This window comes from Medicago sativa, chromosome 3 (assembly GCF_051527215.1).
Source record: "Medicago sativa cultivar Bolivia chromosome 3, Bolivia_mono, whole genome shotgun sequence".
Classification (NCBI taxonomy): Eukaryota; Viridiplantae; Streptophyta; class Magnoliopsida; order Fabales; family Fabaceae; genus Medicago; species Medicago sativa.
This window is the reverse complement of record NC_140751.1, coordinates 32489326-32503062: the sequence shown is the minus strand read 5'-3', so window position 1 is coordinate 32503062 and position 13737 is coordinate 32489326. Positions and strand designations below refer to the sequence as shown.

The 13737-nt window shown below is 38.3% G+C and overlaps 2 protein-coding genes and 1 pseudogene across 2 annotated transcripts; all 3 read left to right on the top strand.

Moving 5' to 3' along the window:
• Positions 1–1288: 1288 nt before the first annotated feature.
• Positions 1289–2722, top strand: LOC146937208 (zinc finger CCCH domain-containing protein 30 pseudogene; annotated as a pseudogene).
• A 2966-nt stretch (positions 2723–5688) lies between these two features.
• Positions 5689–6456, top strand: LOC146937207 (uncharacterized). Its single transcript, XM_085749363.1, has one exon. It carries the CDS (start codon positions 5689–5691, stop codon positions 6454–6456), a length of 768 nt encoding a protein of 255 aa, XP_085605489.1.
• A 4884-nt stretch (positions 6457–11340) lies between these two features.
• LOC146937206 (uncharacterized) lies at positions 11341–12168 on the top strand. Its single transcript, XM_085749362.1, has one exon. It carries the CDS (start codon positions 11341–11343, stop codon positions 12166–12168), a length of 828 nt encoding a protein of 275 aa, XP_085605488.1.
• Positions 12169–13737: the final 1569 nt, after the last annotated feature.

Genomic DNA, 13737 nt, shown 5'->3' with positions numbered 1-13737 from the left:
CCTACTGCACTTAGTTATTATTTTTTAATGATAAATGTTATTAATTAGGTGTACTTAGTTATTATTTTTTAATGATAAATGTTATTAATTAGGTGTTGGATTAATTTTTCTCCTTTATTCGGGTTTGAACAACATACCTCAGACTCCATACCCCATAGTTAAATCAATTAAACTACCCAACCTCCCTCTATACAAAGAGATATCAATTTTTTCATATAATATGATCAAATGTTTTTTTTTTTCAAATATGATTAAAATATTTTTTATTTTACGAGGTCAAATGTTGTTCTTATTTAAGTGTTTTTATTCCTATTTTAATAAGATTTAACTAACTTTTATATTAATAATTTAAATTCATATTGTTTTTTTGTTACAGTTTACATTGTGTTGTGGTGTGTTGTATACGTTGTTCTTATTTTTTAATTAAAAATTTAAATAATAAAGTAAAATGGATGAAATTGTAAACATAGTAGTTTAAATAAAAGATGAAAGTGGAAAAATCATATATACCCTTGTCATAAAATCATATATACCCTTGTCATATAGGTTTACTTGTCATATAGGTTTACCCTTGTCATATAGGTTTACGGAATAAATAAATAATTATTTTTCCATCTTATTTTTTTTTTTGTGGTGGCCAGGATTCGAACTTCTGACCTTGCATATATTATGCATCGTCCTTACCAACTGAGCTAAGCTCACAAGACATTTTTCCATCTTATCTATAATAAGTCATGCTTGTCTTATTGTGTTGTGTAACAATTTCCTTTTTATATGTACTTTATCTATAAATTGTTTTGCCAATTGCACTTGATCATCATGTTAATACCAGATGGATTTGTTTAATTCATTTGGCTTATTTCCATTTGAATTTGATTTCATGACCTAGGGCATTTTATATTTTGATATATATAGATATTGGCCATGCCCTCGGGCAATTTATTTACGAGTGGCCCATTTTGGGAAAAATCTAAGTGGTACTATAATAAGATATATACATGTTATTTACATGGGATACGCCCGCGATACATGATCATTTGGTATGCAGACTCTGATACGTCTCACCTATGGCTGTTTTCGTATCGTATCTGGGGATACGCGGGATGTTTACTACTCATAGTGTTTGAAGTCTGTAGTTCGATTTCAAGAAACCAATTAATTTGTTTACGCTTGAAGGATCTAAATATAAATTATTGAAATCTATTTGAAATATGTGTCTTGTAACTAATATCACATCTTGTAACCAATTAATTCGTTTTTGTTTTTGTTAATCTCAGCTAATTGAAGGATGTGCGGTGGACTTGAAAAATCAACATGTATTTCAACTTCATCTGCTTTAGGAGGTTCAGATATCGTCAAAGACATGAAAAATCTAACTGTTAGTACAGATGATTCTTTGTCCAGCTTACTTGAACATGCTTCTAAGAATGATTTTGAACAATTTAAGGTAGCTTTAGGTTGTGATGCCTCGCTGTTACATGAAGTTGGCGCCTGGTGTGTCCGTCAAAATGGACATAACCAAATTGTTCTCGAGGACAGAACCGCTTTGATGGTGGCAGCATCCTGTGGGAGTATTGATATTCTAAAGCTTATACTTTCATCTTCAGAGGCTGGTGTAAATTTTTCTTGTGGGACTGATAAAACCACTGCTCTTCACTGTGCTGCTTCGAGTGGTTCGGTTAATGCTGTTGATGCTGTAAAACTGCTTTTATCAGCTGGCGCTGACATCAATTGCGTGGATGCTAATGGGAACCGTCCAGTGGATGTTATTGTTCTTCCTATTGTTGTTCCCCATAAGCTCGAAGTCGTGAAAAGAAGTCTTGAACAACTTCTCTCAAATAGTGCTGCTGATGAGTGTGTTAATGATGGTTCGCTTCCGCTGTCATCGTGTGAAAAGGGGTCTCCATCCTCTCCTGTGGCTCCAATGTTGACCGACACAGCTGTTAGTTCTACATCAGAAAAGAAAAAATATCCAGTTGATCCATCAATTCCTGATATACGAAACAGCATATACGCCACAGATGAATTTCGCATGTATTCGGTCAAGGTCCTTCTTTGTCATCGTGCATACATTCATGATTGGACCGAGTGTCCTTTTTACCATCCTAATGAGAATGCTCGAAGGAGAGACCCTAGAAAGTTCACCTACAGCTGTGTGCCATGCCCTGATTTTAGAAATAGGAATTGCAGACGCGGGGATATGTGTGAATATGCTCATGGAGTATTCGAGACCTGGCTACATCCAGATCAGTATCGCACAAGCCTTTGCAAAGAGGGTACTAGTTGTAACCGAAAGGTGTGCTTTTTTGCACATGTTGCTGAAGAGCTGCGTCCATCGCATGCTTCCATTAGATCAGCTGCATCGGCTCCTATTGTCATGGACATGGCTGCTGCAACGAGCCTTTATCGTGGTTCACTATCAACAATCTCTTCGATGTATCCATCACCTTTTGCACAGCCTTTGTATCTATATGCAAATGGCCTCTTTGATGGTCAGCAGCACATGCTAAATGACTTGAGCTGTTTCTCACAGCCCCGTCCGGGTACCATTTCAGTGAGTCGGTCTGTTAACTCCTCGTCTAAGTGGGGATCTCATACTGGTAAACCTGATTGGTCCGTAAATGGAAATGACTTTGGTCGATCGCAAAGATATACCTCTTTTCAGCATGGAAACAATGTTGAAGAGCCTGATATATCTTGGGTCCAATCTCTTGTCAACTAAGATAAAAAGAGAAGCTTGCAGGTTCTGCTCTATTTCATCTGCTGAACTGAATTCCAATCTTCAAGTAGAGTCTTGACTCGAGCAAATGCATCTGGATGAACTTGCACTCTAGTCATTTTACGACTTCTTTCTGCAATAATTATTTAATTTAATTTCTTCAGGCTGCAAAGTTCACGGAGGATAATCGGTTTTTTCATTCCTTTTAATTTTTGTCATTCATTGTTTTGTATTTTAAGAACTCTTTCTCTTTGGGCTGTTAATGTTATATAGAGGTTATGACTTAGGAGTTCTTCCAAAATTTCCTCATTTTACTTCGACTTCATTTGTTTACAAGTTCATTTTCCTACAGTGTATAAGATTTTGTTCTGTTACTAAATTTAGGTTGCGTATGTTGGAAGTTGGACTGAGTTTCTTATGAAGGAATTAAAGGTGATATGATATGAGCTATTCAATATTTATTCAAGCAGATATTTTAATTTTAGTATACGATGAGTAAAGCTTACTTTGTTCTTATGTTGTATAAGCTGAATTAAACTCTCATTAATTCAAAGTTATGGTTCTTTCTCTTAACATTCTAAAACAATTTAATTTCAATACTATGTAGGACACAAGTCTAGCTTAGTTGGCCAAAATATCGAAATTACAATGACATACGTCATGCTCGGAATTCGAATATGGTCGGAGTTGAAATTCCGACTCTTCCACTTGGGTTTGTGAGTTTATAATGATTATTGTCATTTCATATATCTACCAAATAAATCAATACTACGCATATCAATTCATTTTTGTGATTGATTAAACAAGAAGACATTTTATTGCAATTCTGTGGGTTCTAATGCTTTATGGTGGGATCATCTCAGAAGTGGTAACAATGGAGGGATGTGATTTCTTTATATTTTGAGATATTATTTGAATTATAGTAAAATAAAATAAATTTTGAGATGCAATTAACCCTTAGATTGAAGGACGACTTACGAAATATTTTGACCAAGAATAGTGAGAAAGGAAGGAAGCGGAAATGCTAGTTTTCAGGTCTTGATAGATACTCCATATAAGATTGTATTGAACACATTTTAAGTAATAAAATGTTTTTTTTTTTTGAAGAAGTAATAAAATGTTATAAGCTATTTTCCTTTAAAAAAAAAGAGGAAGTGGGATTGAATTCTCTCTTAAACTTGTACTAACTGTAGGGCAAAGGCTTGGAAATAGGGGCAGCAATAGGATGCACCAAATCTATATTCATCAAATTCATCTTTTGATTAATCTATCTAATCCATCCATCAAACAAAAAAAAATGTTGATAGATTAGTTTGGATACATCCAATCAAAACTCTAGTTGATTTGAAACATCCATCTTATTTAAAAAATTCAATGGATCATCTTAGATAATAATAAACATCAATTCAATGAAAGAGGTAATGACGATGGTGCAGTAAAATTTAGGTGTATGGAGGGAAGACGGTTATAGGGAATGTTAATGGAGAATTAAACATCTTAAGAATGAAGAATAGGGTATGCTATTAGAATAAAGCACCTAGAGAGCCTAAAATAGACGAGAAGAGAGAGCATGACTGTAAGATGATCACGAAGTCCTTCATCATTGCCCCCATTAAGACATTCACATCACTACCTTACCTCTTCATCAATCTAATTCATAAACACGACTCATTCTTACGCCAACATCTCTTTACTTTATTTTTATTCCGTCGCGCCTTAGTCTGGTGGACGTTTAGTCCACGTGTCGCAATGTAATTGACATTCTGACCGGTCCATAGCAGTTGTCCTCCAAATCGTTGATGCCTTTATGGCGCAGTGACTTAATCATGTGAGGCGGGCGCTCTTAAACATTGGCGCCTCCAAGGGTTTTGGAAGAACATTTTTTGGTGTTCCGTGCTGATGTGGCGCCCTATAGTGGTGAGTGAGAGTAGTTGGCTTTTAATGTCTTTGAACTGAAACGTTTTCGACGTGGTTCAGTCCTATTTATTTGGCGTCGTCCTCATTGGATCCATTCAGCTCCCTTTATCTCATCATTTTTATTAGTTGTAAGATTATATTTTTGAGTCATAAGATTATTATATGTTTTAATTGAAACAAAATATCATGTATTATTAAAATTTTAAGAAGTTAATTTGAAAACGCTAATCATATAAAATACCTTTTATTTGTTTGTAAATTCATTTTAAAGACATATTAAGATGATTTTGATTTCATATTTAATTTATATTAAATTATTTTGTGTTTTTTTATAGACCCGTTTATCACACGAATAAAAAATTTAGTATTTCGCCGTTTTAAGATGAATGCCACTTTTTTGGTAAAAAACAATGAATGTCTTAATAAAAAAATATTTTAAAATGAATGTTATTTTCGGTTTTCAACATAATAATACTTTTTTTCTCAATTATATCATTCAATTAATACTATGTGGACCGTCATAATATTCCTAAAGGCCAAAATCCCTCCATAAGGACCTGGACACCCTCCATAAGGGCCTAGGCGCCCTCCTGAAGGGCCAAGTCGCCCGCTAGAGGGGCCAGGACAACTTCAGAAAGGCTATCCAGGCCCAGGCGCGTCTTCCATGAGGGCGCCGCCTCACTTAGTCTCCAGAACCCTATAAAATCACCCAAAATACGTAAATACCCATGTTGCTTGGGAACCAAGCAACCAAAGCCCAAGCCCAGCAGGCTATAAATACCTCTCTTGAGAGCAGTCTCAAGGCATCTAATCATCAGTCTAAGCCCTAGAACCCTAGTATTCCTTACCGTACTTTTTGCAAGTACAGTTGGCGCCGTCTGTGGGAAAAGGTAAAACTAACCTTGACCACGTTTCTGATCGCGAATCGCGATTCGGAAACCCTGAAACGAGACCTCCAAGTCGTGAAACTCCCTTACGATTTGGAAACCCTACCCCTTTTTTCAACCAAACCTAAACCGCACCTCACGTACGGTTTAGAGAAAAGCGTCATCATGGCGACAGCCGAAGAATTTGAGTCCATGCGAACTCAACTCGCTCAGCTAAAAGAGCACAATGAAGCCCTGCAGGCTTCAATGGAGACCGTGCAGCAGAAACAGCAAGAAGAAAAAGATGAATCAAACCACGACGAGATGGATGATCCAGAGCCCCAACCTCTGTCCGCCGAAATTTGGGGCGCACCAGTCCCTGAGAACTTTAAGCCTCCTCACCTCTCCGTTTTTGACGGGAAAAGCGATCCCATGGAGCACGTCACGGCCTTCAACACTCGCATGGCTGTTGTCGGAGCCCCTGATTCCCTCAAATGCAAATTATTGGCCGGTACTTTCTCTGATGCCGCCTTGCGCTGGTACATGAACCTCCCACGCTTCTCCATCCTCAGTTATCCAGATATGATAAGAAAACTTATCCAACAGTTCTCTGCTAGTCGCCACCGTATGGTCCCCGCCACCAGCCTTTTCAACGTACGACAGGGGCACAACGAATCCCTCAGAGACTACCTGGCAAGATTCAACGAAACAACTATAAAGGTAATTAATCCTAACCAGGAAGTATTTGTGGGAGCTTTCCAGAATGGCCTTCGGGCGGGCCACTTCAACGAGTCACTAGCCCAAAAACCTGCTGATTCCATGGAAGAAATAATCGCCAGAGCGGATTGCTATATCAAAGGAGAGGAAAGCAACGCAGAAAAGAAAGCGAGAGACGCCAAGGAGCGGGCGTCTACCAATACGGAGCGGCGACCTTACCAACTGATAGACTTTTAGCAAGTGTACTAAAAATGCATCGAAGTAGTAAAAATATCGATCCCACGAGGACTGTGTTAATCTCAATTCAGCAATAAGGTTAATATTTAGGATGTGTAAAATATTTTGTTTGCCACTAGGCAGTAGATTTGATTTGCATAAAAAGTAAATAAACAGAAAATAGATATAGTTTTGGAAAAGATAAAGAGAGATGAGATTAGGTCTTTCGAATCATCTATGTTCCCCTAATTGGTATGTTGCACCTATTCTTATGAATGATTTTCTAGTCCCACGATAGTTAACAAAATAGTCCTAATCAATCCCTTGAGTTAGGACCCTCCTCTTGAACTACAACCCCTAATTCCTTAGGTGGTCTAATAATCTTTGAAGGTTTGAAGCACGTTAACTTAATATCACTAACAAACGATTATCTATTCCTAGACTAACCATGTTTATTAGAACAATTCAATTAGGTCTAAGTAGAAAGCTATGGTCAGTAGTCATTCATTCTCACTAAATCATATTTATATTTGATCAGGATATAAAAAGCATTAAGAACAATTGAATTGAATAAAGATTAAATAATCATTCACAATAAATAGAGTTTCACAGCAACATGGTTCAATTAGGGTTACATAAAATCATCTCAGACCTAATCAAAGGAAATTAGCTAGTCATGATAAAAGGAATAAACAACATAGTAAAGAAAATAAACCGATAGAGTTCCGTCGTTGTCGGCGTTGCTCCTCTAATTAATTCCAATCGCTACTGTTGATGAAGTTCCATCTCCATGTGCAAAGCCTTTTTCTTTTTCTCCTGTAGCGCGCGGCTTCTTTTCTTTTTCCAAACGTGATTGCACAAAACGTGAATACCTTGTTGCAAAGTGCAGCTTCCTTTTATATAGGTGCCTATAACCTAGTTTGTTTCTTTCTCCCCAAGCATCACGTTTTCCTTTTCTTTTTGCTCAAGCCACATATTTCCTTTTTATTTTTATTATAATGACCCATGATAACACCAAGCCCACTTGTTTCTTCTTTTCACACCTTCCATTTTGTGACATTCTTTTGTTTCCTTGTGCCAGAAACTGACTTTTGTGTAAATAGGCAAATCTGGCCGCGCCAAAATCGTACCACGATTCTATAAATCGTATCACGATTGCTTCATTAAACCCTAATTTCCTTCCAAGCCCTTCTTGAAATCGTATCACGATTGGTTGAATCGTACTGCGATTAAGCTTCTTCAAAAACATGCGTTCTGACTTCAAGAAATCGTATTGCGATGGTGCAAATCGCAATACGATTGGCAGCTTGCAGTTGTTCCAATTTTCTTGCTTTTCTTGCTCTTCTTGCTACTTAAACTTGCTTGTGAACTCAAAAATATCATGAAAAAGACTCTAAAAATAGTGCATGACTGACTGTCATCACAACCCCAAACTTAAACCATTCCTTGTCCTCAAGGAATCTACTTGCAATATTGACAATCGACAGTAAAATATCAATTACCTGATCAAGCGATAGTACCTAAAAGTTCAACACCTTACTAGCTAAAGATGAGCTAGTTTGACCTGTTCGCATCCACCAATTCACAACTCCACGCAACAATTTGAATAGGGTTCACAGTCGACATGCAATCTACATATTACCATACGCTTGAAAAGTTTCTAAACGTCAATAAAAATCAATGTCAATGCACACTTTGAGGTCTTTAAGGGTTATAACGGGGCTTAGGTGAAAGGTGGGATATATTTGGATAAGTAGGCTACACAAAATTTGAGTTAGGCATTCCTACGGAAGTTAAAACACAAAATTCAATCCCTCAATCATTCACCTTGTGGTAATACAATCAATGCAAAGGTACTAGAGAACATTTTTAACATTTAGGGACAATCGAGTTTGAAGTTACTCGGATTTTCAATGTTTGTCCCTTTTTTTTCATCATTCATTTTCATTTTTTTTTTCATACACCATTTTTGTGTGTATTTTTCATTGATAAAGTTCATTCTTCATTCTTTGTTCTCTTATTCTCTAGTACACCCACCCCAAACTTAATTGGTTGCAAATTCCAATAGCAACCCCAAACTTAATCTTTAGCAACATTCTACAATGCCTTAACTCAGAAAATACATTAAGGGACAAATCCTAAAAGTCTCTAGGCTTGTAATGTAGTTTGTCACCGAACAAAAAGTTCTAATCCTACCGGCTCAAATTGGCTAAGAAAAGGATAAATTTAACAATTAAAATCAGGGTAGGCTTCAAAAGGCTCACAGGACCAAGCACTTTTGCCTCAGTGTGCTAATGACAAAGATCAATCAACAATAGAGAAAAATCGCAAGTTCTAGAAATGTAGATGCATGGAATGATCTAATATATGTAAATTGAAAAACAAAATTTGGCAATGAACCTTATGGCTGAGATTTCTGGGAGTTGTGACTACCTATCTTTACTGCCGTACACTTCGCCTTTGAAATACCAAGTCACTCCTCCTTTTGAACTTTTGGAATACCACTTGAACAAATATTTGTTACTAAACTGTAAAAAGTCAACAAACAAGCAAATTCATCAATAATAAACAAGTTCAGATTCAATCACATAACAGGGGGATACAACTGAGTTATTCAAACATACTGACAATTGTCTGACTCAACAATAAAAATAAAATACTGAAAATAAAGACATAATAAAAAGGATGGGTTGCCTCCCACCAAGCGCTTTCTTTTACGTCATTGAGCTTGACGCTTCAACCAATGTTAGGGTGGAAAATATGATAGAAAGAATATATCATCCTTCTTCTTCCTCTTGTTTGGTAGGAATTCCATGAATTTGTAACAAAGAAGTAGATGCTCCCATGCGCTCATAGTTAAACCCTTGGAATTTAGGCTCTCCCACGTTAGAGAAGGACAAGCAACCATCTGCACACGAGTGATTTTCTTAACCCCTGTTTGTTCAGACTTCGGAAAAATGTCAACACTCCTCACTTTTGGATTTTCTTCCACCACAACCTTGTGACACTCAATCTCCATCTGAACCAGCTTCCTCTGAGACTCATGTGCTTTCTCAACAAGATCACCACACTGAACATCAAACTTTTCAAATAAAACTTGATTTGACTCCAAGAAATCATCTAAAATATTCTGAAGTTGAGTATTGTAATCGATGTTGATCACCTCTTTCTTCCCATCACCATCACTACCTGGTTGATTCGCCTCATAATGACCACAACTCGAGATTTTGTTGTCCAAAATTTTGATCTTAAAAGATATCATATATTTTTCATACTGCAACTTAGCAATCTCTTTTGTGTCATAGAGGAGTACCCTGTCTATCATAGATGCAAAACTTGGATAAACTTTTCAGTAGCACAGTACAATGAGAAGAAAACAAAGAGCATAATATATTTATTTTTTTTATAAATATATATACAAAAATATAAATGACAGAAATCCTAAATAAAAACAAAATTGCCAAATTGAAATGACTTAACAGTCCCCGGCAACGGCGCCAAAAACTTGATAGACTTTTAGCAAGTGTACTAAAAATGCATCGAAGTAGTAAAAATATCGATCCCACGAGGACTGTGTTAATCTCAATTCAGCAATAAGGTTAATATTTAGGATGTGTAAAATATTTTGTTTGCCACTAGGCAGTAGATTTGATTTGCATAAAAAGTAAATAAACAGAAAATAGATATAGTTTTGGAAAAGATAAAGAGAGATGAGATTAGGTCTTTCGAATCATCTATGTTCCCCTAATTGGTATGCTGCACCTATTCTTATGAATGATTTTCTAGTCCCACGATAGTTAACAAAATAGTCCTAATCAATCCCTTGAGTTAGGACCCTCCTCTTGAACTACAGCCCCTAATTCCTTAGGTGGTCTAATAATCTTTGAAGGTTTGAAGCACGTTAACTTAATATCACTAACAAAAGATTATCTATTCCTAGACTAACCATGTTTATTAGAACAATTCAATTAGGTCTAAGTAGAAAGCTATGGTCAGTAGTCATTCATTCTCACTAAATCATATTTATATTTGATCAGGATATAAAAAGCATTAAGAACAATTGAATTGAATAAAGATTAAATAATCATTCACAATAAATAGAGTTTCACAGCAACATGGTTCAATTAGGGTTACATAAAATCATCTCAGACCTAATCAAAGGAAATTAGCTAGTCATGATAAAAGGAATAAACAACATAGTAAAGAAAATAAACCGATAGAGTTCCGTCGTTGTCGGCGTTGCTCCTCTAATTAATTCCAATCGCTACTGTTGATGAAGTTCCATCTCCATGTGCAAAGCCTTTTTCTTTTTCTCCTGTAGCGTGCGGCTTCTATTCTTTTTCCAAACGTGATTGCACAAAACGTGAATACCTTGTTGCAAAGTGCAGCTTCCTTTTATATAGGTGCCTATAACCTAGTTTGTTTCTTTCTCCCCAAGCATCACGTTTTCCTTTTCTTTTTGCTCAAGCCACATATTTCCTTTTTATTTTTATTACAATGACCCATGATAACACCAAGCCCACTTGTTTCTTCTTTTCACACCTTCCATTTTGTGACATTCTTTTGTTTCCTTGTGCCAGAAACTGACTTTTGTGTAAATAGGCAAATCTGGCCGCGCCAAAATCGTACCACGATTCTATAAATCGTATCACGATTGCTTCATTAAACCCTAATTTCCTTCCAAGCCCTTCTTGAAATCGTATCACGATTGGTTGAATCGTACTGCGATTAAGCTTCTTCAAAAACATGCGTTCTGACTTCAAGAAATCGTATTGCGATGGTGCAAATCGCAATACGATTGGCAGCTTGCAGTTGTTCCAATTTTCTTGCTTTTCTTGCTCTTCTTGCTACTTAAACTTGCTTGTGAACTCAAAAATATCATGAAAAAGACTCTAAAAATAGTGCATGACTGATTGTCATCACCAACCACCTTCAAACAGGGACCGCGCCCCCTATCAGAGAGCAGAAAAGCGAAACTATGCGCCTTATACTTACAGACCACGCATGGAGAACTTCACTCCGCTCAACACCAGACCGGAACGCATCATGAAGGAAATCTATGAAACCAAGCTAATTCCAGAACCACCCCCACCACGATTCAACACCATGGGAGCCGACAAAGACAAATGGTGCAAGTATCACAGGATAAAGGGTCATGACACTGATTCATGCATACATTTGCGCCGCGAAATTGAAAGGTTAATACAAAATGGAAAGCTGAGGGGATACACCCAAGACCGGCGGGATGAAGACAAACACAAGGGGGAAAACAAGAAGGAGGGGATGCCAGAAGGAAAGAGGCACACACTGAACACAATTTCTGGCGGGTTCTCTGGAGGAAGAGAATCGAGCTCATCTCGCAAGAAGTATGTAAGACAGGTCATGCTCTGCCAAGAATATGAGAAGCAAGTTCCAGAGCACGAACCTGATGTATCCTTTACTGCGAAGGATTACAAAGACGTCGTACCACATGACGACGATCCCATGGTGGTCACACTACAAATCTTCAAATGGGATGTAAAGAGGGTGCTAATAGACCCAGGGAGCTCCGCCGACATCCTTTACTACGACACGTTTGATCGAATGGGGTTAGATCCAAAGCAATTGCAACCTTTCAGAGGCACATTGGCGGGGTTCACCGGCGAGCAAGTCATGTCAGAGGCTACATTACTCTTAAGACAACGTTTGGTCATGGATCTCATGCCAAAACTGTTCGTGTACGGTATCTCGTAGTCAACTCACCAAGTTCATACAACATCATCATTGGGCGTCCCGCGTTCAACCTGTTAGGCGGTTTCCTATCAAGAAAATTCTTGGTCATGAAGTACCCTCTTGATAACGGAAAGATAGGCACTATCAAAGGTGACCAAAAACTGGCCAGAGAATGCTACCACAATAGCTTGCGCCTGCAGAAGACTCAGAAGAAATCCACCAATGAAGTCACACACGAAGTCAACATGATAGATCTTGACCCCAGGGAAGATTTCCAACAAGAACGAATAGAGCCCACAGAGGATCTAAAAGAGATCTCCATCGGTCCTGAAGCCCATCAAACGACGAAGATTGGCATGTCGCTCAGTGAAGAAGAAGAAACCGCCCTCATCGGTCTGCTCCGAAGGAACCTAGATCTCTTCGCTTGGCATCCGTCCGAAATGCCAGGGATGGATCCTGATATCGCTTGCCACCACCTATCCATCAAGCCAGGAGTAAAACCAGTTGTACAACGAAAGCGAAAGATAGGCGAAGAGAGAAGGAAAGCCGTAGACGAAGAGGTAAAGAAGTTAGTAGACGTCCGTTTCATTAGCGAAATCAAGTACCCCACATGGTTGGCTAATACTGTTCTCGTAAAAAAGGCGAATGGCAAGTGGAGAATGTGCGTGGACTATACTGACCTAAACATGGTGTGCCCTAAGGATCCTTACCCGCTCCCGAACATCGACCATCTAATTGACAACGCCTCAGGTTACAAGACTCTGAGTTTCATGGACGCCTACTCTGGTTACAATCAAATTAGGATGGATCCCCTGGATGCTCCCAAGACTGCCTTTATGACCAATACGAAAAACTACCACTACGAAGTCATGTCCTTCGGCCTAAAAAACGCCGGAGCCACTTTTCAAAGGTCTATGGACATGGCTTTCTCCCAACAAATAGGAAGAAATCTAGAGGTATACATCGACGACCTGGTGGCAAAAACAAAGGAAGGACGCAGCCATGCCGACGACTTGGAAGAAATTTTGGGTCAAGTAAGAAAGTATAGAATTCAGTTGAACCCAGCTAAGTGTTCTTTCAGAGTACAGGCGGGAAAGTTTTTGGGATTCCTCTTAACAAGACGGGGTATAGAAGCAAATCCAGACAAGTGTCAGGCGGTTATCAACATGAGGAGTCCTTCCAGCATCAAAGAGGTCCAGCAGCTAACAGGACGACTAGCAGCGCTATCTCGTTTCCTATCTTGTGCCGGCGACAAAGCCTTTTCCTTTTTCGCATCCATCAAGAAGAAAGAGAAATTCAAGTGGACGCCAGAATGTGAAGACGCCTTCCAACAGATCAAACAGTTCTTATCTAGCCCACCTATCCTTCAACGACCAAGTCCGCACGCCATCCTATTCTTGTACTTGGCTATTTCTGAGAACGCCATGAGCACAGTTCTAGTAGAAGACTCGGACGCAGGAGAAAGGCCTATCTGTTTTGTCAGCAGAATTTTCAAGGGCGCTGAATTACGATATCAAAAGCTAGAGCGCCTAGCCCTTGCGGTGGTGACTACGGCAAGGAAGCTCCGACCATACTTCCAAAGTCATAAGA